We start from the raw sequence: 26,309 nt of genomic DNA, 5'->3' as shown, positions 1-26,309 counted from the left end.
TGGACTAATGTTATTAGTGGAGTCCCTCAGGGCTCAGTGTTGGGTCCATTATTGTTTTCTGTATTTATAAATGATATTGATGATGGTATATCAAGCTTAATGTTCAACTTTCCAGACGATACAAAGGTTGGCAGGGTTGTCAAGGACAGTACTGACACTATGCTGCTGCAACAGGATCTGGAAAGGTTGAGCAGATGGGCTTAGAGGTGGCAAATGAAGTTTAACATTGACAAATATAAAGAACTACACATGGGAAACAGCAACCCCAGAGCAACGTGTCAACTCTGTGGTACTACACTGACAGTGGTAGAGAATGAAAGGGACTTGGGGGTTGTTGTGCAGGCAGATATAAAGTTCTCTGAGCAGTGCAGAAGGGTTGCAAGAGTAGCTCATGGAGTATTGTCAATGATATACAGGAATTTTTCCAGCAGGGATAAGGAGGTGATTATTCCCTTGTATAAGGCAATGGTCAGGCCACACCTAGAGTACTGTATACAGGTCTGGATGCCTCATTTCAAGAAGGATGTAGAGCTGCTGGAACGAGTACAGAGAAGGGCAACAAGATTAGTGAATGGAACAAAGGCGTGCTCTTACGAAGAAAGGCTTAAGTTTTGCAAATTACAGTGGCTGGAGACTAGGCACCAGCGAGGTGATCTGATAGAGGTGTATAAAGCCTTGAATGGTTCGAGCATGCTCAATGCTGATGGGATTCTTCCTCTAGCTCAGAAAAATCACCTGAGAGGGCATAAATTCAAATTGAGGAAAGACAGATGTAGGATAGACGTGCGGAAATTTGCCTTTAGCCAGCGGGTGATTGGTTGGTGGAACAGACTTCCATCCCTTGTGGTGGAGGTTGATAGCCTAAATAAGTTTAAGGCTCAGCTGGACAGGTATTTTGAACAAACAGAGGGGTGAAGTGGAAGTGGGGTTTTTTTTTTTTTTTTGGCTGATGCTGCATAAGCTTGCTTTCTTGCATCAAATGCCTCTACTAATGCTAATGCTAATTTTCAGAGTTGCTGATATAACTCAATTATCTATCATTACAACATATTCAAAGTTGCTCATATAACTCAATTATCTATCATTACAACGTATTCAAAGTTGCTCATATAACTCAATTATCTATCATTACAACATATTCAGTGTTGCTCATATAACTCAATTATCTGTCGTTAAAACCTATTTAAAATCCCTCTTTATAAACTTTACTACCCTTCTAACACATTATATCTATTTGTACATCAATTTCATCTGTTGTTCATTCCTTCGTTTCCCTTGCATTTTACATTAACCTAATAACTCCGTTAGTATATATAATTTACTTCTGAGATAATTTATCTATCATTTTACTTTCTAGTGCTACCCCTTTTTAATTAATTACTATACTGTTTCACTAACAGTCGTTCTTGTTAACTTACAGTCCTTAATATATCTCTCACCTACTTCTATCTTGTTCCTTTCTTTCCCAGGGAGGTTTCAAGCTTCCATCTTAGGCTCTTCAGGCTGTCTTCTAAGGCTTTCCTTCATCTTATTTCTCCTGAATCTGCTACGGATAACTTTCCGGAACTCTTGGCTGCATGGGTCTGGCGTCCTTTCTCCATCCTGATCGGGCTACTAATTTTTTTGGCTTCGCTCCGTCTAGTAGGGCTGGCACTTTGCCCTCACCACCTGTTAGTTTCGATACAGGGACTGCTTCCTACCATCTGGGACATCAAAAGGGGCTTCCTCTCATCGAGCTACTAATTCCGCGTTTTCGTTCCTTCTCTCGAGCTACTAATTCTGCGTTTTTGCTTCTTCTCTCGAGCTACTAATCCCGCATTTTCGCTCCTTCTCTCGAGCTACTAATCCCGCATTTTCGCTCCTTCTCTCGAGCTACTAATTCCGCGTTTTCACTCCTTCTCTCGAGCTACTAATTCCGCGTTTTTGCTCCTTCTCTCGAGCTACTAATTCTGCGGATTTCTCTCTCTCTCTCCACCTTATTGAAACTTATTCACAAGAAGAAAACTCACAGGGCATCTCTCACTAACTCCTTCTCTACTCCACTTTTTACAGCTCATTCACAAGGAGAAAGCTCATAGGGTGCCACCCTTGCTCCTCCACTCCACCTATTAAGAACTTCTTATTAATATAAGAAAACTCACTCAACTCCAGTGCTCTTCTATCTCATATAAAAAAAACACCAACAAAAACTCAACTCTGTCTTTGACTAACTCATATTCACAAAATGCCAACAAAATTCAGCTCAGTGTCTCCTAACTCATCTTCACAAAACACCAACAAAAAAAACTCAACTCAGTGCTCCTAACTCATTTCCATAAACACCCACATAAAACTCAACTCAGGGTTCTGTGTCTCTCTCCCCCTGTTCACTCACATTTTGTTCATCTGAATTACGTACCGTCCCTATATGTCAGGCTAACCCTAGTTCTCAGTCTTAACCAATCTTTTCATTTTTCTAACTTTCACTCTGTCCTATTCGCCCATTTTAATTTTTCTCAAGCTGTCTCTTCAGTGCTCTATCCAATTCCTCATTTTAAGAAATTTGTAAATTTTCCCAGGTAGTCCGCTGCTTTGAAGTTTGCCGCCATCTTTCTGTTTCACTTAACACTTTTTCTTCCTAATATCCCAAAACTTGCTATCACGGACAGCCAGATGCCAGTCTTAAATCTCACCCGAGCATTTGTCCCATATTTACTACCCTTCTCTTCTCCAGGTATATATTTGATCATCACCGATCAAAGGAATGTCCCGACAAACTCAGTCCTTTGCTGTATTGTTCTTTCGGGGCCATAATTATTCACACGTACTCGCCAATAGCCGCTGCTTACCTGTTTCCATTGTTTTCGTGCGACCTGTGTGCTGGGAGCTGAAATGCACCCCCTATTGCCACTAGCCTTTGTCAAGCTTACTGCTCCCTTCTCTATTATCTTGTCTAATTAAATCCCTAGCGAGTGCTCCATTATCTAAATAATATTCGTGACTAGTAATGTTTTGCTGCCCCATATTGCTGTATCAGAAGCTTTACTTTAAATTAATCTCACTTTTGTATAAAATATTTTTCTTGTAAGATTTTATATCTTATAATTTGTTTATAAAAACACTCATAAATGGTTTTCTCCCAGCATGTTTTTTACATGAATTCGATTCACAGTTACTGTCTGTCACTGGTCCTGTCACCCCTGGTCAGGAATCTGTTTTCATTTCCTCTCCTATTTTCTTTCAATCCTTTCAGAATTTCTCATTCTCTATCTTTCTTAAAAGACGACAGTTGTCCAAATTATAAACCAGTTTTGTATTATCAATCAATAACTATACTTAATTTAAATTCATTCATAATTCTCAAATTCTTTCACAACTTCACCAAGCTTCCCCTCTAAATTTGTTAAACTCTAAATTTTAAGGAATGTATTTAAACATTTTATTGTTGCTATTAGCCTGGTAGCACAAACTGTATATGCTGTAACATTCATCTCAACTGTTTGTTCCATTTTTTAACATGCATTAAAATTTAACATTTCTTAAATATATTTATATTGTGTAAATGATGATTAAGTTTATATTTAAATAGCAACTTGTTTCCTTCCACCCTGGAGATATTGCACAAGGCTCATGGGTTAGAATTTTTTTCAGCGTGGTCTGCGTTTCGTAACAGGACAAACTGCTTCTACAGGGATTTGATACACTTAAATAGAAAGGGTGCAAGAATATTTGCTGATGCTATTGAGACAGTGTTAGGTGGGTCAGAAAACTGCTAGCTTGGGGGGATTCACAGACTAAAAGATTAACAATAACTGCAGGCAGAGGCTAAAGTGATTCTTGCACTGCTTCTATTGTAATGAGCAGCAGCCTAGAGAGCAAGTTGCTGGGAGTCATCATGGAACAAGTAAATACATGGGCTGTGTTAGGGTAACTGAGTAAGAAAAGGCGCATGTATACTTGCATGTACACCAGTGCTAGAAGTATAGTAAATAAATTTGATGAATTTGAAGTGCCGATCAAGATATCAAAGGCTGATATTATTGGGATATCAGAGAAATGGTGTCATACAGATATAAGCAGTGCAGAATTGGAATTTGGGGAGTACAATGTGTACAGAAAGGACAGACAGGGTAGGAAGGGAGGAGAGGTTATGCTGCTAGTTAAGAAACACATAAAAATCTAAGGAATTGCATCCAGTTGGCCGACCAGGCTAGCCGGGTAGGTAAAATGGCTGCCTGGCAACCCAAAGGTCGCGGGCTTGAATCAGAGTAGTGCAAAAACCTTGGGAGATGCATTATGGCCAAAGAAGCCGATGCGCCAACAACTAACAAAAGAAAAATAAAAAAAAAAGCATCCAGTTGACATGGATGGAGAATGCAATGTTGAGTCAGTTTGGTGTGACATAAACACTGGTAAAGGGAAAATGAGATTAGGAGTGTCTTATAGGCCTAATGACTCTGATGAGTACAATGAACAGTTGTGCAGAAAAATGGAGTGGGCCAGTAAATCAGAATGTCTTGTAATGGGAGATTTTAACTTTCCAGATATTGACTGGAACTTGTGTGTGGGTCACTTGCAGACTAGCAAGACTTTTGTGAATTTATTGGAAGATTGTTTTCTACAGCAACGTGTTCGAGGGGCCACCCAGATGGAGTAATACTCTTGATCTGATTATCAGCAGTGATTAATTATGCATTAAGAATTTGCTGATAAAGGAACCACTGAGTGACAGTGATCACAATGTACTGATGTGGGATTTAATTAAAGATGTAACTGCCTTCCCTTTCCCTGTGATGGTTGACTACAATGGTCTCAGATAGTTTTTAACATCATCAGTTGATCCACATTCAAGGAATTAATCTTGGAAGCTACTAGACTTTTCATACCGACTAAGAAATACTGTTCAAGATTTAGACCAAAATGGATGTCAGATGAACTAATGAGGCTCATGGCAGAGAAGAAAAATGCGTGGGATGCATATAAATTATCAAGTGTCACAGATGCCTATGGCAGATATAAGCTAGTCTGTAATCAAGTCACAAAGGCTGATTACGAGAAATCCTTGGCAAAGGATGCAAAGAAAAACATCAAAGACTTCTTTACTTATATAAACTCTAAAAGTAAGGGGTATGAATCAGATTGGTCCAATTGATGTTAGTGGTTCAACTGTTGATGAATCTGCTCAGATAGCTAACAAACTGAATGAGTATTTTGCATTTACATTCGCATATGAGGAATTCTGTAAGGAAGGGGAGGACAGAAGTTTACTAAACCCTAACAGGAAGCTAAATGATTTTGTAATAATGGAAAGCAAAGTGAAGGAGAAATTGTTGAAGTTAAACATAAAAAAGGCACCTGGGGCAGATGGAATCTATCCAGTTATATTGAAGGAGGCAGCGATGGAAGTAAGCAAAATCTTAGCCATAATTATGAGAGCATCCTTGGATTCAGGGGAGGTCATCATGGGCTGGAGATGTGCAAACATATCCCCAATTCACAAAGGGGATTCAAAGGGTGACAAATAATTATAGACCTATTAGTTTAACTTCTGTTCTTGGGAAAATAATGGAGTCACTGGTTAAAGAATTGTTATGGGATCACCTAGATAAGACTGCAGTAATAGTTCAGACACAGAATGGGTTTGTTAAAGGGAAGTCTTGTCTGACCAGTTTTATTGGATACTACGATGTGGTGACAAAGAAACTGGATGCAAAAAATAATTTTGATATCCTATACTGGATTTCAGGAAAACTTTTGATACTGTTGCACATGGAAGATTGCTGTACAAATTGGAGCTGTATGGCATTAAGAGCAAGTTGGTGCAATGGAAAAAGGGATGGTTGAGTGGGAGATGGCAGAAAGTGCTAATAAATGGACACTGCTCTACATGGACTAATGTTATTAGTGGAGTCTCCCCAGGGTTTAGTGCTTGGCCCATTGTTGTTTTGCATATTTATCAATAATATTGATGAAAGTATATCAGGCTTAATGTCCAAGTTTGCAGATGATACAAAGGTTGACAGGGTTGTTAATGACAGTAAAGACAGTATGCTACTCCAACAGGATATAGAAAAGTTAGGCAGATGGGCTGAAAAGTGGCAACTGAAGTTTAACATTGACAAATGCAAAGTACTGCATATGGGTAGCAGTAAACCAAGAGAAATGTACCAACTGTGTGGTACTACACTTGGGGATGTGGAGAATGAAAAAGACCTGGAGTAATTGTGCAGTCAGATATGAAGTTCTCTGAGCAGTGCGATGGGCTGCCAGAGGAGGTCATGGTGTTTTGTCAATGATATATATAGGAATTTTGCTAGCAGAGACAAGAAGGTGATTATACCTTTTGTATAAGGCAATGGTCAGGCCACACCTTGAGTACTGCGTACAGGTCTGGAGGCTCATTTTATGAAGGATGTAGAGTTGCTAGAACAAGTACAGAGAAGGGCAACAAGCTTGACGAGAGGAACAAATTGGTGCTCTTACCAAGAGAGGCTTAAGTTCTACAAGTTGCAGCTTCTGGAGACTAGGCACCTGCAAGGTGTTCTAATTGAGGTGTATAAGGCCTTGAATGGTTTGAGGAAGCTCAATGCTGATGGGATACTTCCGCTTGTTCAGATTAAGAACCTGAGGGGGCATAGATTCAAATTGAGGAAAGACAGTTGTAGAATAGATGTGAAGTTTGCCTTTAGCCAGCGGGTAGTTGATTGCTGGAACTGACTTGCATTTGCTGTTGTGGAAGTTGATGGCTTAAGTATATTTAAGGCTGAACTAGACAAACGTTTGGAGTGACTGGATGAGTGAAATGGGCAGGTTTTTTTTTTTTTTTGGCTGATGTTGTATAAGCTTGCTTTCTTGCATCATATGCCTCAACTAATGCTAAAATGCTTAGATTTTGTTCTAAAAGTATAGCAATAATATAATTTATATCATTATCTTTAAAAATTTATTGTGCTGAACACCTGTTCATGTCTTGTACTATTGGATGTTAATTGCTGCACTAGGACATTTATCAACTGTAATGATTACCTCTCTCTCCCCTTCCCTTTTTTACTGAATATGTAATTTTTTTTTTTTTTTTCGTATAATTATATGTATACAGTAGAACTTCGATTGCCTGTCGGGGTACAGGACCGAGACCATGATGGATAATAGAATATGTATATTAAAAACATACATACAATAGACTGGGTCATCTGATTTGTTTATTTTATTACATAATACCTAATTAAACTTCATTAGGAAGAGTAAGTGCATTGTCCATCAGTAGCATTGCATATTGTGGTAAACCTTTTGATGCCAAATGTGATCTTACACATGGTACAAATATTTTATGAAACCAATCATGAAATATTAGGCTATGAAGTTTAATTAAATTTAATAGCCTAATGAAATTTAATTAAACTTTAATTATTATTTATTTTTTACTGGGTTATCAAAAAATCATAGTACAGATATCTACATAGATACCAATTTTTAATATTTTGACTTACATTGGTCTAGTAATGTCATAAAAAAATTTAAAAGAAAAGAATATTACACACATACAACATTATTCTAATGTCATTAAAGAAATTTAAAAGAAAACAATATTACATAATTAAATTTCTTTTCTAAAAAAGTCAGTCAATTTCTTTTGTTTCATTATCCCTCGAGCCTTTTGGGAGATAAATTTACGAATTTTACGCAAAAGTAACACTTGCATAGCATCTGCTTATTCTTGTACCTCGAACTACTCAATGCACTTTGACAACATAGTTTCAGCTTCACAGTGGCTAATTATATTTGTTGTTCCATCAGCAGCAGCTTTTTCTTCTTCTTCAGTTTCAGAATCATCCGAAATTGTTATCCCTCTTTGCACATTTCATTGTCGTCTAAAATTTTGCATCCGACATCCATTTTGTCTATATCCAGCCAATCATTTACTTCCTCCATTGAAATATTTTTAAAACCAGGAACATTCGAACATAACTGCAAAATTTCAGTTTCTTTTGGAATGGTTTCTGTATCACTTGAATATATTTCTGGCTACAACTTATTCCAGCTTCTTTGTATTGTTTGAACCGGAACATCATTCCAGGCATCAGCGACATTGAAAATTGCATCTTTTATGGTGTAGCTTTTCTAAAACTATCACATTTAATTTATTTTCTGCCAAAACAAGTTTTCAAATGAACATTTTGCAATAATGACGTTTCATACTCTCAATCACGCCTTTGTTCATCAGTTGAATGAGAGATATCATGTTTGCTGGCAGAAAGTGGCATGATATTTTGCCAACATCGCATTTTAAATCACATGGGATGAGTAGGTGCATTGTTTATCAGTAGCATTGCATATTGTGGTAAACCTTTTGATGCCAAATGTGATCTTACACGTGGTACAAATATTTTATGAAACCAATCATGAAATATATCTTGGCTCATCCACGTGCTGTTTTGTGAGAAATATTTAACTGGCAAAGCATTTAAATTAATATTTTAAAATGATTTAGGCTTTTTTGGTTTTCCTATAATAACCAGAGGCAATTTATAACTACAGCTGGCATTAGCACATACCATTATAGTAATGCAATCTTTTTGCATCTTATATCCCAGTGCCATATGTTCAGTCACTGAGGCCAGTGTCTTTTGAGGTTGTGCCTTCCAGTTAAGGCCAGCCTCATCGCAGTTGTATATTTGGTCTTTAACCAAACTTTGATCAGCTATTTCCTTCTGTAGCTTTTCATAATAAACAGAAATTGCAGTTCTATGTGCACTTATCTAGAGCAAGCTTATCTGCGAAAAGATCTAAACCTCCCAAGGACTTTCTAATTCATTTCACAAATATACGTGGTCTCAGTTCTAATCTCAACGATGTCCATTTCCGCTTGCAGTCTGCCAAACCTCATGTACTTTTTCTGACAGAATCTCAGTTATTGGTTGATTCAACTACTGCTCATCTCAGATGCCCAAATTATTCGCTGTATGATTCCTTTCGCCTCAAAGGTGGTACTTGTGCATATGTCCGTTCTGATATTCCCTGTCAGAGACTTGGCAATTTGGAATCTCCTCTCTTTGATCTTCTCTGGCTTAAAATCTCTCTACCTCATTGTGTCAAATTCATCTGTTGTCTCTACCGTTCTCCCAACTCCACTAATCACTTGGACCTCTTTGACTTCCTCTCTTTGCAACTTGACTTTCTCCAGTCCAACTTTCCTAACAGTGAGGTAATTTTCCTTGGTGATTTTAATGTTCACAACCCCAGCTGGCTTCCGTTTTCTAGTCACACCGACCCAGCAGATCGAGATGCTGAAGCTTTTGCAATTACTAATGACCTAGCACAGATTGTTCATTTACCTACAAGAATACCGGACAATCCTAATCATACAGCCAATACGTTTGATCTTTTTCTCACAAACAACCCTTCTAAGTGCACGGTCGAAGTGAGAGCTCCTTTAGGCACTTCAGATCACAACTTGGTGATTGTCTCTTCTCCAATGGAACCTTTATCTCATGGCTATTCCCAACCTCGTGTTGTTTGGCATTACAAGAATGCAAAATGGGATGACCTGCAAGACTTCTTTTCTTCTTTTCCTTGGTCGGATTACCGTTTCAAAAGTTCTGATGTCAACGTTTGCTCAGATCGTGTCAGTGAAATTATTCTTGCAGGAATGGAATCCTTTATCCCACACTCCACTTTAAAATCTTGTCCTTTATCTAAACCTTGGTTTTCCAATAAATGTGCTAAGGCTGTCCAAGAGAAGAATGTTGCATATCGTAATTGGCTTGTTTCTAATTCTTCAGTTTCATTTTCTGCCTACACCAAAGCTCACAACAATTGTAAAGCAGTTATTAATCAGTCCAAACTAGAGTTTGAACAGGCTAAGAGTAGAAAACTTGCTTCTTGCCCTAATGGTAGCCGAGCATTCTGGTCTCTTGCCAAAGCTATTGGCCGCAACTTTTGCCCATCTCTGCTCCCACCTCTGTCCAAACCAGATGGTTCTGTTGTCACTTCAGCCAAGGATAAAGCTGACCTGCTAGCATCCCATTTTTCTTCCAGCTCATGTATTAATGATCTTGGTAAAACACCTCCCACCATTCCCAACACACTCCATTCAATGCCTCCTGTGGTCTTCCGTCAAAAGGATATCAGAAGGATTTTGATGAATCTCGATGCTAAGAAAGCTCCAGGTCCTGATGGTATTTCTCCACTTGTTCTCAAAACCTGTGCTCCTGAACTTACTCCTATTCTTTGCCACCTGTTTTCACTTTCTTATTCCAAAGGTGTTTTTCCTTCTGCTTGGAAATTCGCTCATATCCAGCCAGTTCCTAAAAAGGGTGACAAATCCCTCCCATCCAATTATCGTCCCATTGCAATTACTTCTACTCTTTCTAAAGTAATGGAGAAATCAATTAACCGCCAACTCTTAAACTACCTAGAAACCTTCCGTCTGATCAACGATCACCAGTATGGATTCCATCAGTGTCGATTCACTGGTGATATTCTGGCTTATGTTACCCATTTATGGACTAATTCAATGGAAAGGTTCGGTGAGACACAAGTAGTTGCTCTTCACATCTCAAAGGCTTTTGATCATGTTTGGCATAAAGGTCTTCTAAACAAGCTTCCATCTTATGGTTTGCCAACTGTTTTTAGTAATTGGTCCAGTTTTCTCTCTGATCGCTCACTGAGGGTGATGGTTGATGGCTCTCTGTCTTCTAACTTCTCCACTAATGCCGGTGTCCCCCAAGGTTCAGTTCTTTCCCCACTCTTTTCCTCTTGTATATCAATGACCTTCTTCCATTGACTGGAAATCCTATCCATAGTTTTGCCGATGATAGCACATTGCATTCAACTTTCCATTTTGAGAAACTTTGTCCTGCTCAATCAGCTTCAACTTCTCGAAAATCTGCTACCAATTCCTTAAATGCCGATCTTCAGGTAATTCTCCAGTGGGGCAAAGACAACTTAGTTGATTGCAACCCTTCTAAAACTCAGTCTTGTCTTATATCTCGCAAAATGGATTCTTCTGCTCCTATGCTTATCTTTAGTGACACTCCAATTTCTAGGCAAAAGGATATGTCTCTTTTGGGGATTACTCTGACTTCTAATCTCTCTTGGCACAAGCACATTACAAATATTGCTTCCTCTGCATCTAAAAAACTTGGTTTTCTCTTTCGCTCTCGGCGTTACTTTTCTTCCAAACAGCTGCTCACTCTGTATAAATCGCAAATCCGCCCTGCCATGGAATATTGTTCCCACATCTGGGGTGGTGCCCCCAAAACCTCTCTCAGGCTTCTTGATTCCATTCAGAAGAGGGCAGTTAGGTTAATTAATGATTCATCTCTAACAGAGTCTCTCCACTCGCTGTCTCATAGACGCACTGTTTCTGCTGCATGCATCTTCTACAGATACTTCCATGGGCACTGTTCTTCTGAATTAGCTTCTATAATTCCCGCTCTCTCTTTCAAAACAGTCCGAACACGTGCCGCCACCAGCCAACATCCATTTACTGTCCAACTTCAAACCCACAGAACCAACTTTTCATCTTCCTCATTTATTCATTCAACTGCCGTTTTCTGGAACAACCTTCCTTCATACGTATTTCCTGAAAATTACAATCTACAGAAGTTCAAGTCCAATGTCAACAAATACCTTCTTTCGTCTTCTCAATCTCCAACCCAAGCACAGTACTAAGTACTATAGGTTCTAATACCTCTCGTGTTTGGGGTTCACATAAAAAAAAAAAAAAACTTAGCTTCTCACCCTGGATTGACAACTGTCGAATACCATGGTGAAACTTAAATTTGTCTAACCATCTGATGCTAGCCTTGAATGAAGGATCTCCGCCTAGTTTTATATTGATTTCATTGACTTTTTTGATTATTATAGGTCCCAACAGTGGAATTCTTTGGCTACGTTTTTGAACAAAGCATTAAAACATTGCAATATCCAATTGTTCATTTTTAGCAACTTCATTGTTTTAAGACTTTTAACATCACCGTCAGTAGTGTCCATTTGCAACACATGGTTTTCAATTTTGTCTGCATCATGCTTTATATCGTTTACTGTTGTTCTTCCTATTCCATAAATCGATGCTTTACTTATAGCACTTTCACCTTTTCTTAGACAATTGATTATTTCAATTTTTTTGTGATAATCCCAACACTACTTGCTTACATTTCTCTGTCATTTCAATGGGTTTACTAAATAAAAATTATTAAAATATGAAACAAGAGGTTAAAGTACAACCATATACAGTGAGTTGTAAACAAAGACTGAGTGACACATGGTGCCAATATCACAATGCATTATGGTGTAGTGGGGTTAAGTGACAGTTAACAGAAACTGACAGTAAATAGGGTGATAGACAATCAAAGTTCTATTGTATTTGTTTAATCTCTTTACATCTTTGTATATTTTGTATCTGTATAATTTTGCATATTCAGCATTTGTATAACTTTGCAAATTGCTGTATAATTTATTCAGTCTCAAACAGTTTGTAAAACTATTTGTTTAAAGATGTATACCTTTCTGTATAATTCCTTTCTCACAAACATTTGAGTAGTTAACTATTTCAGATTATCTATCTCTAATTAACCCCAGGGGCTCACATCTGGTGAGTATGGGCTTGGCACACCCAGGGTCCTCAGCTGGATATCATCATTCTTCTCTTTCTTGGTGATTTCCTTCTACTTCTCTCTCTCTCTCTCTTTCACACACACACACACACACACACACACACACACACACACACACACACACACACACACACACACACACACACACACACACACACACACACACACACACAGGGTAACTCAGAAATTTTTTTTTGCTGGTGCAGCATAAGCCTCAGGCTTCCTTGCACCATATGGCTAATAATAATAAAAATAAATAAAATAAAATAATTGGTTCCCCTAATTTTTAAAGAAAGTCTAACTCCTAACAAAATTTACTTCAATTTGAATTGCTAATGCAACCTGAAATGGTTTCCTTAATGTTTACTTTGTTGTTATACCTACAGGCATCTCCTCTACACCACAGCAAAACATGGCAGAGTTGAACTGATAACAACTCTCTGTGTTCTCCCACTCAGTCATCCCTTTCCATAGCAGTAACTTGCCCTTAATGCCACACTGCTCCATTATTTTCTATGAATCATAAATCAAGCTAACAGGTCTGTAATCACTCATATGACTTGAGACTCATATGACTTGAGAATACATTTATACATCTCCAGCCCATAGGAACCTCCTCTAAATCCAAGGATGCTTTCATAATTATAGCTAAAGGCGTGCTTACCTTCTTTGCTGCCTCCCTTAATATAATTGGAGTGATCCCATCCTCCACTGGTACCTTTTTATAAAATATAATATAACGTTTCACACTACTCCCAGTGTGATATAATAACATAACTGTCTGGTATCACACTGAGAGTAGTGGAGAACAAAAAAAACCTGGGAACAAGAATAATTATGCAGTCAAACATGAAGTTCTCTAATTAGTGTAGACAGGCTGCCAAAACAGCTCATGGGATTTTGTCAGTGATATACAGGAATTTTTTGAGCAGGGAATGAGGTAATTATCCTGTTGTATAAGGCAATGGTGAGGCCACATCTTGATTACTGCATACAGGTGTGAACATCTCATTTTAGGAAGGATGTTTGTGTGTTGGAATGGGTGCAGAGAAGGGCAAGAAGATTATTGAGGCGAACAAAAGGACACTCTTACCAAGAAAGGCTTCAGTTCTGCAAATTGCAGCATATGGAAGCTAGGTACCTGTGAGATCTGATCACGGTGTTTAAGGCTTTAAATGGTTTGGCAAGCTAAATGCTGATGGCATCCTTTCTCCTTGCTCAGACAGTACACATGAAGGGACATAAATTTAAATTCAAAAAAGGATGGTTGTAGGATACATATGCAGAAATCTACTTTGAGCCAGTGGGTAGTTTATTGCTGAAATAGACTTCCATTTGGTGTTATGGAAATGTGTAGTTTGAATAAATTTGAGGAGAAACTAGATAAATTATTATTGGGATCAGACAAATGATGTTGGGTTTTTTTTTTTTTTTTTTTTGTTGCTGCTGTATAATCTTCCTTTCTTGAATCATTTGCCTCTACTAATACTATTAACAGCATTTCTATTTTGTGACATAGACTACTGCAGTACACTTGAAGGCTAATATTGATTAAAGCAAATAAGAAGAAATTCACAAAATTAAAAAAAAAAAATTCCAATTTTAACATGGTTCAATTTTTTATAAAATGAAAAAGAAAGAGAAAGAGAAAATGAGTTTTTGCAAAAAATATGTAAAAACTCTTTGTCACCAACTATATTATGACATTTGAGGATAGAGGAGGGTTAAATCAAATGAAAAAGACTGATTCTCTATCATAAATCTAGACAGTACTATAAAATAAGTTATGCAATATCCAGTACATTCAGAAAAACTCTGCCACAGTGCCCCTACCCACAATTTGCAATATCTGGCACACTCTATATAGTTGTTTGTTATACTCATCATTGTCATTTGGCTTATAACATACTTTTACTCTCATTTTTGTTTTCCCAGTGCTTATGTCACACCAAACTAACTTAACATTGCACTGGCTACCCATGTCAACTGGGTGCACTGTCTTAGATTTTGTGTGCTTCTCAACCAAGAGCATACCTCCCCCACCTCCACCCACTATCCTGACTGTATTATTATTATTATTATTATTAGCCATATGGTGCAAGGAAGCCTGAAGCTTTTGCTGCACCAGCCAAAAAAAAAAAAAAAAATTTCTAAATTACCCTGAGAGAGAGAGAGAGAGAGAGAGAGAGAGAGAGAGAGAGAGAGAGAGAGAGAGAGAGAGAGAGAGAGAGAGAGTAAGAAGCAGAAGGGAATCACCAGGGAAAGAGAAGAATGATGATATCCAGCTCAGGCCCCTGGGTGTGCCAAGCCCATACTCACCAGATGTGAGCCCCTGGGGTATCCTTTATGTACATATTGTACTTACCAAGTTCAAATTCTGGACAAAGGAACTGGATGCAAAAAATGATTTTTCTGAGTGGTACCATGTTTACGATATCCATAAAGTGTTTGCATTTGATGATTTAACCAGTACTTCAAATTCATCAAATTGCTTACTGTATTCTCCTAGCATGGTATACATGCAGGTGTATGTGCACTTTTCTTTTCTCTTAGTAACTTTAACTAGAATTGTTTTCTCTTATAAAACATTGGCATTAGCCATAGAGAGAAAGCATCTCTTATCAATCGCTGGCATTAAAGAAGAGGTGTCTCTTATAAAGCATTGGCATTATCCATATTTTCTGTTTTACTGCACATCCAATGACATACAGGGAGATTTATTGTGTATTGTATCACGTTATATAGATGGCTGGAGATAATTTTGAGGAAACAGTCATCAGTCAATATAGCCTAAAATGTTAATGTGCTTTTTAAGTAACAATAACTATCACAATTATCCCTTTTTTTTTTTTTTTTTTTTTCTAAATAAGCAGTTATTTCTGAAACTACCATATTGACACTACTTTTTACAGCCATTGCATATATTCACTCTCCATATTTTTAAAAATATTTTTTTATTTTTAAATATTTAAAAAAATTAATAATTGTTGTCTCCAAAGTATTATTAGTATTTGTGTTTTAAAATAAATGACTTAGTTTCCTTTTTCTTTATTTTATAAATGACATGTTTATAAAATAAATAAAATAAAATAAAGCAAAACACCAGTGGACAAAAATTTCTGGATCATGATGATCAGATATATATCTGTACATATTTTAAAATGTTTTTTTTATTTTATTTTTATATCAATTTATTTAGGCCTTCATGGGGATGAAAGAAAAGATGGGTATGTTGCTATTATTTTTACATTATTGTTTAAAATAAATTTCTAAGTATTTTTTAAAGCAGCATCTGGTTTTAATATCTAAAATATACAGAAATAATTAATATTTCTGTATATTTTAGACACTTCTTATCTTATTAAGTGTCATTTCAAAGCTGTCCATTTCCACTCTCTCTAATTATTTGGTTGAGACTATGGTTATCCATGTGGGAATAATCTCAGTCATTTCTGAAGTAAAGCAGAAAAGAGCTAAGGACTTAGTTGTAATATATGAAGGTTTGTGCTGTTAAGATGCTACAAGATAAAAATAGCAATAAAATGATATTGTGTTTGCAGCTCTGTGCAGACTAGGGAGACCAGATGCCTATGTGGTGTCCCTCGTCTATGCAGGGAGATAAAATTGCTATCATCATGCTTTAAAGTTTCAAAGCTTAAAATCCAGAACAATTTAAAACAAAAAAAAGCGTGGGAATTTCACAATATTTAGATAATGTTTGCTCTAAAAATGAAAAAAAAAATTACAAAAGAGAAATTATGGTTTAATATGTTATAAAAATAATTACCTTAATATATTTGGAGAATAATTAGTACTATTTTAATAAAATAACTGAGGAGCAAAAAAAAGTTTCACTTAATCATATTTTGCTGATTGAGTAAACCTTTTGGTCCCTGAATACCAAAGAAATACATACTAACTTCTTTCAGCTCTAATCACATTTTTATTATTTTTGGTCATATAAAAATTGTTACATAATAAATTATATTAAAATAACATAATGGAATTAATGGTTTTTACATCTATGTAGATGTAAAATTATTCATCTCATTGATCTTATTCATTTATCTGACTACTGAACATTTATTCCTAAAAATATTCTTTCACCATTTCTATTGCATGCCAGAATGACAAAAGAAAAAAGCAACACATAATTTCAACTTCCCAAGTGTGCTCTTAAAATATATACTTAAAAAAAAAACAAAAAAAACAGTGGCTACTGACTGTTACAAGGTCTATTGAACCAATCACGATTCCTATCTCTCAGTTCCTCTAAAATGAAATATTTAATATTTCATTAATATTTCAATTAATATTGAAATAGATAACACTCGATACTAAAACATAAATATAGTGTTATAACTGTGTTGAGATACAAGTTTAGGGTTTTAATTTTGTACTGAAATTGAAATTTTATTGAAATTAAATCGAAATCATGACTCAGACCAGAGCAGCAAAGCAAAAGGCTCAAGCTAATGGGAGTGCTGTGGCTCAGGGGAGAACTGAGGGGGGGCAGTTACCCTCTAAATCACAGCCTTGGAGCAGTCGGGTACAGGACATGATACTGCCATCGGGGATGTGTGTGTGTGTGCACGATGCAAGCAGTGTAAATAAATCAGGCGACAACTCAGCGTTGTTATGGGCCTATATGAGAGCTTGAAGGACAGGGTGGATGCCCTCGAAGGATTAAAAGTGAGGGGCTCATCAAGCTCTCAGCTGCCCACACCAATGCCAGAGCTTGCACTTGGTCATCACGCAACACAGCGGCAGCCCCCAAGGCAGAATGCGCTGGTCCCAAAGGAACTAGTAGTTGTGGTGACTCTATTGTCAGGGAAACGGGAAACATGCTTTGTAAAAAGGATAGGTGGAACAGGACCAGGGTATGTCTGCCAGGGGAAAAGGTTGATGATGTTGTAGAGCAGATATCATCTTTTAAGGGCATAAAAGGTAATATAGTTGTACACGTTGGCACTAATGATATTAAGAGTAGGAGACCGGCAGAATTACTTAACAAGTACAGGTCACTGTTGAAAAAAAGTCGTGAATTAGGGTTGAATTTGAAAGTGTCTGAAATTCTGCCTAGACATGATAGGAGGGAGTATGATGAGAGCCCTGTCGATCAATTCAGGCCTGAAAAGATTGTGCAAGGCTCAAGGAGTAGAATTTTTTTCAGCCTGGTCTGTACTTGTTAACAGGAGAGACTGCTTCTACAGGGATGGGATACACTTAAATAGAAAGGGTGCAAGAATGTTTGCTGATGCTATCGAGGCAGTGTTAGGTGGGTCGGAAAACTGCTAGATTGGGGGGATACAAGGACTGCAAGATTAACAGTAGCCACTGGCAGAGGTGAAAGTGATTCTTGCACTGCTTCTATTGGAATGAGCAGCAGCCTGGAATATAAGATGCAGGATATTTCGGAGACTGCTGGGAATCATTGGGGTGCAAGTAAACACATGGGTTGTATTAGGGTAGCTAAGAAAAAGAACAGGTGCATGTATACTTGCGTGTACACCAATGCTAGGAGTTTAGTAAATAAATTTGATGAATTTGAGGTATTGCTCAAAACATCAAAGGCAGATATTGTTGGGATTTCAGAGACATGGTGTCACACAGATATAAGGAATGCAGAACTGGAATTTGAGGAGTACAATATCTACAGAAAGGATAGACAGGATAGGAAGGGAGGAGGGGTTATGCTATTAGTTAAGAAATACATAAAATGCAAGGAAGTGAAGCCAGGCGACATCGCTGGACAGTGCAGTGTCGAGTCAGTTTGGTGTGACATAAGCATTGGGAGATCAAAATTGCGAGTAGGAGTGTGCTATAGGCCTAATGACTCTGATGAGTATAATAAGAAACTGTACAGGGAAATAGAGTGGGTCAGTAAATCAGAGAGTCTTATAATGGGGGATTTTGATTTCCCAGATATTGACTGGAATTTGGGGGCTGGTCACTCACACACTAGCAAGACTTTTGTGGATTTATTGGATGATTGTTTTCTACATCAGCATGTTCGGGAGGCAACTAGAGGGAGTAATACTCTTGATTTGATTATCAGTAGTGATTCTTCATGCATTAAGAATCTGCAGATAAATGAACCACTAGGTGGCAGTGATCACAGTGTGCTGAAGTGGGATTTACTCAAAGAGGTAACTACCATTAGGGGTAAAGGGAAGGGTTATTGCTTTCGTAAAGGCGACTATGATGGACTGAGATAGTATTTAAATTCTATACAGTGGGACCAACTGATGATGTTACCAACAGCAAATTCAAAATGGGAAGCATTCAAAGAAATTATCTTGGAAGCTACTAGGCTTTACATACCAACTAAGAAATATTGTTCAAGGTTTAGGCCTAAATTGACTAATGAGACAAATGGTCAGATGAACTAATGAGACATATGGTAGAGAAGAAAAATGCATGGGATACATACAAATTAACACGTGACACAGAAGCCTATGATAGATACAAGTTGATCTGTAACCAAGTTACAAAGGAGGTTAGGCAGGCAAAGGCAGATTACGAGAAATCTTTGGCAAGGGATGCAAAGAAAAACAGCAAAGAGTTCTTTACTTATGTAAACTCTAGAAGGAAGGGGATGAATCAGATTGGTCCACTTGATATCGATGGGTCAACTGTTGATGATCCTGCTCAGGTAGCTAACAAACTAAATTAATGTATTGCATCGACATTCACACATGAGGAGTTATTCAGCGAGGGGAATGCCAGAGGTGTATTCAACTCTGGCGGTAAGCTAGAGAATCTTGTAATAACTGAGAGTAAAGTGGAGGAGAAATTGTTGAAGATAAACACAAGAAAGGCATCTCGGTTGGATGCGATCTATCCAGTTATATTAAAGGAGGCAGCAAAGGAAGTAAGCAAACTCTTAGCCATAATTATGAGAGCTTCCTTGAACTCAGGGGAGGTACCCATGGACTGGAGATGTGCAAATGTGACCCCAATTCACAAAGGAGGATCAAAGGCTGACACAAGTAATTATAGACCTCTGAGTTTAAACTTCTGTTCCCAGAAAATTAATGGAGGCACTGGTTAAAGAAGCACTGCAGGATCATTTAGACAAGACTTCAGTTATAGCTTGGACACAGCATGGTTTTATTAAGGGGGAGTCTTGCCTGACCAATTTGATTGGATACTATGATGCAGTCACAAAAGAACTGGATGCAGGGAATAACTTTGATATTATATACTTGGATCTTAGAAACGCTTTCGATACTGTTGCACATGGAAGACTGCTGCACAAACTGGAGCAGTGTGGCATTGGAGGCAAATTGCTGCTATGGATAAAGGGGTGGTTGAGGGGGAGAAGACAGAAAGTGGTAATCAATGGACACTGCTCATCGTGGACTAATGTTATTAGTGGAGTCCCTCAGGGTTCAGTATTGGGTCCATTATTGTTTTCTGTATTTATAAATGATATTGATGATGGTATATCAAGCTTAATGTCCAAGTTTGCAGATGATACGAAGGTTGACTGGGTTGTCAAGGACACTACTGATACTATGCAGCTGCAACAGGATGTGCAAAGGTTGAGCAGATGGGCTAAGAGGTGGCAAATGAAGTTTAACATTGAAAAATGTAAAGTACTACATATGGGAAACAGCAACCCCAGAGCAACGTATCAACTCAGTGGTACTACACTGATAGTGGTAAAGAATGAAAGGGACCTGGGAGTGGTTGTGCAGGCAGATATGAAGTTCTCTGAGCAGTGCAGGCGGGCTGCAAGAGTAGCTCATGGTGTATTGTCAATGATATATAGGAATTTTTCTAGCAGGGATAAGAGGTGATTATTCCCTTGTATAAGGCAATGGTCAGGCCACACCTAGAGTACAGGCCTGGAGGCCTCATTTCGAGAAGGATGTAGAGCTGCTGGAACGAGTGCAGAGAAGGGCAACAAGATTAGTGAATGGAACAAAGGGGTGCTCTTACGACGAAAGGCTTAAGTTTTGCAAATTACAGTGTCTGGAGACTAGGCACCAGCGAGGTGATCTGATAGAAGTGTATAAAGCCTTGAATGGTTTGAGCATGCTCAGTGCTGATGGGATTCTTCCTCTTGCTCAGAATAATCACCTTAGAGGACATAAATTCAAATTGAGGAAAGACCGATGTGGGATAGACGTGCGGAAATTTGCCTTTAGCCAGTGGGTTGTTGGTTGGTGGAACAGACTTCCATCCCTTGTCGTGGAAGTTGATAGCCTAAATAAGTTTAAGGCTCAGCTGGACAGGTATTTTGAACGAACAGAGGGGTGAAGTGGAAGTGGTTATTTTTTATTTATTTATTTTTTTTTTATTTTTTATTTTTTTTGGCTGATGCTGCATAAGCTTGCTTTCTTGCATCAAATGCTTCTACTAATGCTAATGCTAATTGCATGCCAGAATGACAAAAGAAAAAAATAACACATAATTTTCAACTTCCCAAGTGTGTTCTTAAAATATATACTTAAAAAAAAACAAAAAAAACAGTGGCTACTGACTGTTACAAGGTCTATTAAACCAATCACGATACCTATCTCTCAGTTCCTCTAACATGAAATATTTAAGGAAGGCTTTTAAAAGGTACTGTTTCACATAAAAGACTGCTGTATAACCTGGTGTGTGCATTAAAGGCAATTTACTGTTATGGATAAATATTTAAATGGAAGAAGACAGAGAGTGGTTATCAATGGGCACTGCACTTTGTGCACTAATACCATCAGTGGAGTTCTCCAGGATTCAGTGCTGAACCCATTGTTGTTGTCAATATTTGTTAATGATATTGATGAAGGTATATCAGGCTTAATGTCAAGTTTGCCGATGATACAAAGAGGTTGGCATGGTGATTAACGACAACAATCAAGGTGAGCTAATGCAACAAGATCTAGGAAAATTACTCAATGGGCCGAAAAATGGCAGTTGAAGTTTATCATTGACAAATGCAAGGTACTGCACATGGGTAGCATTAATCCCAGCTTAACATACTGTGTGGTATTACACTGAGGGTAGTGGAAAATGAGAAAGACCTAGGGGTAATTGTGCAGTCAGATATGAAATTCTCTGAGCAGTGCAGACATGCTACCAGAACAGCTCAGGTCAATGATATATAGAAACTTTGCTAACAGGGATAAGTTAATGATTAACCCTTTGTAAAAAGCCATGGTTAGGTTCCATCTTTAGGATATAGAACTGCTGGAATGGGTGCAGAGTAGGGCAACCATATTGATGAAGGGAACAAAAGGGTACTCTTCCCTAGAAAGGCTTCATTTCTGCAAATTGCAGCTTCTGGAGACTACAGGATGATCTGATTGAGTTGTTTAAGGCCTTGAATGGATTGAGTAAGCTGAATGTGAATGGCATTCTTCCTGTTGCTGAGACTACACATATGAGGGGGCATAAATTTAAGTTCAGGAAGGATGGTTGCAGGACAGATGTGTGGAAGTTTCCCTTGAGCCAGCAGGTGGTTGATTGTTGGAACAGGCGTCCATCTGTTGCTGTGGTAGGGAATGGTTTGAATAAATTCAAAGAAGAGCTAGATAAATTCTTGGAAATTATGGATGGGAGAAGTGTGTAGTTTGCTTTTTGCTTTTTTTTTTTGGTGTGATGCTATATAAGCATGATTTGCATCATTTGCCATTGCTACTGCTACTACTGTTTCTATCTGATGCATGTAAACTTCTGTTATGTAGCTCATAGAACAAGTACATTAAATTTTTAATATTTGTTTATTGAATATGCCATGCAGGCAAATTGCAGACTTTACATATATAACTTGGAAGTTAAGTTAACTAAAGTTGACTGCAGCCATTATCAACCTACTGAAGGATGGAAGCCTCCTCAACAATTCATGCTGAGGGAAATGGACCATAATCTGCCATGCTGGTCCAGTGCGGGTTGGCAGATCGACTGTATTTAGCAGTCAGGGGCTTGAACCCTGGTCTACTCAAAGAGCGTGTGCTACTGCACTCCAGCTCCTGACCACTTGGCTACGGAGGCTGTCAAAAATTTTTTCAATAAATTTTGGAGGCTTTTATTCTTAAGAAAAAAGTCTTCAGTACTTTAGAAGTTTTTAATACCTAATTGACAATTGGTATAAAACAAGCAAGTTTCTGAATGCATCAGTTACTTTTTATATGTTAAATCTTCTAAAAGAACAAAATTCTCTCAGTTATTCAGTGTGTACTGTGTGGTTTGCTAAGCATGACAATATTTTCACTGTGAATGCTTCCACATCACAAGGCAGTCTCTTGGCTTCTGAATCCATTGCATTATGCAGAATATGTATTGAATATCCCATGCCCTGCAAATTATGATTGATTTTTACTCATAATTTATAAAACATGCAATACATTTTTTTTATCCATACAAAAACCATTCTCACAGAATGTGGTAATAACAAAATCAATATTATCAGAGATTCAGTTTTTAATATTTTAAATCTAATTTCCTTTTTGCTTATAAAACAGTGAACAACTAAGCAAAACTTTTTTTTTAGTTTTGTGATTCTAGAATCTTGGTTGTTCCATAACATCATGACCTTTTTAAATTCTATCAGTAATTCATTTCTGCAAAATAACCCAAAAATATCATTGGGTTATTTTGCAGAAGCAGCAGGTCTCATTCATCCACAAGAATATTTGCTGTCTATTTGAGATTTGCTAAAAAATTCCTTAAAGAGTTCATTATTATACTTAGTTGATCAGAAGGAATGATGATGATGCTAATAATATGGTAGACCATTCTAATTTATAATAAGATCAGCTTCAGTTACATTTTTTGCATGAATATACTTCATAAATTTTTTTGTGATATTCCAGAATTTTCATTGCAAGTTTCAGTGGCTTTATGTTTTTTTGGAATTAATATGAAGTTTTACATTCAATTTCCTGCCATGGACAATGTTTATATAGGCTCCACTCTCCAATATTATTATTTCTTCCTTTCTTCATAAAACTCCATCCTTTTGAATATTCTTCATTATGTATTCACTTTCTCTTCAGCATTTTTGTTGAGGGATTCTCAAGCCTATAAAAAAATAATGATCAATCTAAATAAAAATTCCCAGAACACTCAGCTGCTAATGCACAAAATTCTCAAATTTTTATGCTTTTGATTCATAAGAAATTTAATTAAGGTAAAAACCAAAATTTGAGTATAGTTGGGTGTGGCCAAACATCCTTATTATAATTTTCCTAATTCATCTAGTATCAAAATTTACAAGCTATTTGTGGTTAAATTAAATTTTGCTAATCTTTCAATTTCATGCAGCAAAATAGATTTAAATTGTTTGAAAGAGTTAATAATTATCGCATTAATTATTATATTTTTGCTTGTGTGTGGTAGTGTTATGCAATAATCTGTGACTATCTCATGCTTCCTTCTTTAACCGTATAATATATGTAGCCATATCATTATTATTAGCCATATGGTGCAAGGAAGCCGAGAATTATGTTGCACCAGGCAAAAAAAAAATTTCTGAATTACCCAAAGAGAGCGAGATGGAAGATATAGTAACATATATTAACATATGAATATGGTCTTCCACTTCTAATAAATTAACTATCTCCTTAAAATGCTTTGAAAGTAATGGATAGTGAGAATGTTTTGGCTGTTCTGGCTGGATGATCAGCATATTTCAATGGTTGTAATAGTTTTCCTACAAGAATTCTGTCTTGGATTGTTGCATCAACCATAATACATATAAAACTTTACTTTTTTCTACACCAAAAAAAAAATAGCTTTCTAAATGTAACATTTTTCAAGATTTTTTTTAACATACCCTGAATTTTGGTTTGCCTTGTATTTATGCTTGGTGATTAAATAATACCATGCTAAAAGTTCACAACCATATTAATATTTCAGGAATACATGTAGTGGCACTGGAGTTCAGGATAGTGATGATGAAAAGTCTCTTAAAAGAAAAAAGCGAGGGAGTTTGTTTTTTAGGAAAAAAAGGGTAAGTTTTTTCTTATCTCTATTGCATATTAAACAAAAATCTGTTCCTACTTTTAATTCTCCATTGGCCACACCCCTAAATAGAATATAGTGATTGCATGATGTGACAAATGCTGTATTTTTTTATATTAAAATTTAATATATTTTTGATGAATTGAAAAGTATGTTTTATTAAAATAGTATTTACATAATTTATCCTACTTTTCATTGTTTGAAATTTCTTGAAGCTTTATGCATTTTTCATTTACCTTTTATTGTGCCACCTGGCTTCTCATCGAAAAAATACCCCTTGAAAAAAAAAAAAAAGGGCAATATTAAATTTATATAAATTTATATAAATTTAAGGAAGAACTGGACAGATTATAAGAGGTGATGGAGGCACTGTTTTTTCCCCTTTTTGGCTGATAATGTATATGCTTTAAGTACTTACTGGCACAAACTGTGTAAAAAGAGCAAAATTATAATATACTGTTGGTGGGGTGGGGTAATAAATTGCTATAGCTGTATGGTGTCTCTCAGATGCCAAACAAACAGTTAACTCAAATAAATCAAAAATAAAAAAGAACGTAACTGTCATCACTTTTTTCCTGTTATACAGGGTGCTTCAAAATTTGTGTAACCCAAATTGTAAGTGTTAATTTATCATTGACAACTTGATAGAATTTTATTCTGTCTGCTACAGTAATAAACTGGTAATCTTCGGGTCAGAAGTGTTTTTGTTTATTATATATGCTGTGCCATTGCCCTACGCAGAGCATATGTTTATAATTGAACATTTGGGATCCTCAGAGTTTCATCTTTTGGACTACTTAAAAGGAATAGTGTACGCTAGCAAATTTCATATATTGTAAGAATTAAAGTTAATATTGAATCAGAAACGATAACATAGACTACATCAAGTCTCATCAGATGTGATGAAAAGGGATTATGCTTACATTTGATAAGGAGGACTATTTCAACATTTATTACAATCTTTATTATAAATATATTTATAATAAAGATTGTAATATATTGTAATATGTAAATTATTATTATAAATATATTTATAATAATAATTGAAATAAAATTATAAATAAAATTGAAAATATACTGTGGAATTGCTTGTCTTTTGAATCACTCTGTATTAAACCAAGATTTGATGAACATAATGAACAAAACACAAATGTGTTTTGTTCATTATGTTTATGTTTATTTCAATTAAATTAGTACTTTTCAATTAAATTAATATCATTTGGATCACAAGACAAATGTAATTTGTCAAATTTTGGGTTGGGGACAAAAAAATATTATGGAATCTCTGTCTTAAAAAGAGATTTCATTGTACAGGGCGTTAATTTTAAAAGTAAATCTAGAAACGATCAAATCAAAATACAATTTATTATCAGAATAATTAGCAAATAATAGTTTATAAACGATGCTGGAAGTGTGTCCTCCTTTAAGTGCTTACTTTGAGATGATGAATGCTTCATATATTGCTCTTATAAACTTTCTGCTTTAATAAGAAAAGTCTGGAGATGTTAGATCAGGAGCCCTAGGTAGTCAAAATTCTTATGATATGATTCAACCCCTAAAAACTCTTGCAAAATTTCAGTGGAATGTTGCAAGAGCAATGCAATAAACTGCAGTATGATGATGCCATGGTAAACATCAAAAAACATCTTTATTATCATGAAAATTGCAACTTTGCAAATACTTTGCAAGTGCTTAGGAAGTTTCAACAAATTTTGTTGAAAGTACAATGTGTACAGACAGGATAGGAAGGGA

General features: G+C 36.6%; 1 protein-coding gene across 1 annotated transcript in view; it reads left to right on the top strand.

Annotated features, from left to right (window-relative positions):
* Nucleotides 1-26,309, top strand: part of LOC150080609 (uncharacterized) — a 186,668-nt gene that overhangs the window by 46,102 nt on the left and 114,257 nt on the right. The window contains exons 5-6 of the mRNA XM_090380753.1: nucleotides 15,799-15,826; nucleotides 24,453-24,546. Of these exons, the coding sequence (XP_090236879.1) occupies nucleotides 15,799-15,826; nucleotides 24,453-24,546 (122 nt within the window). The remainder of the gene's footprint in view (nucleotides 1-15,798; nucleotides 15,827-24,452; nucleotides 24,547-26,309) is intronic.

The sequence above is a fragment of the Mastigoproctus giganteus genome, chromosome 9 (genome assembly GCF_048544385.1).
Source record: "Mastigoproctus giganteus isolate SK-2022 chromosome 9, ASM4854438v1, whole genome shotgun sequence".
NCBI classification, from domain to species: Eukaryota; Metazoa; Arthropoda; class Arachnida; order Uropygi; family Thelyphonidae; genus Mastigoproctus; species Mastigoproctus giganteus.
The sequence above is the reverse complement of the archived record's forward strand: the minus strand, read 5'-3'. Positions and strand labels throughout refer to the sequence as shown.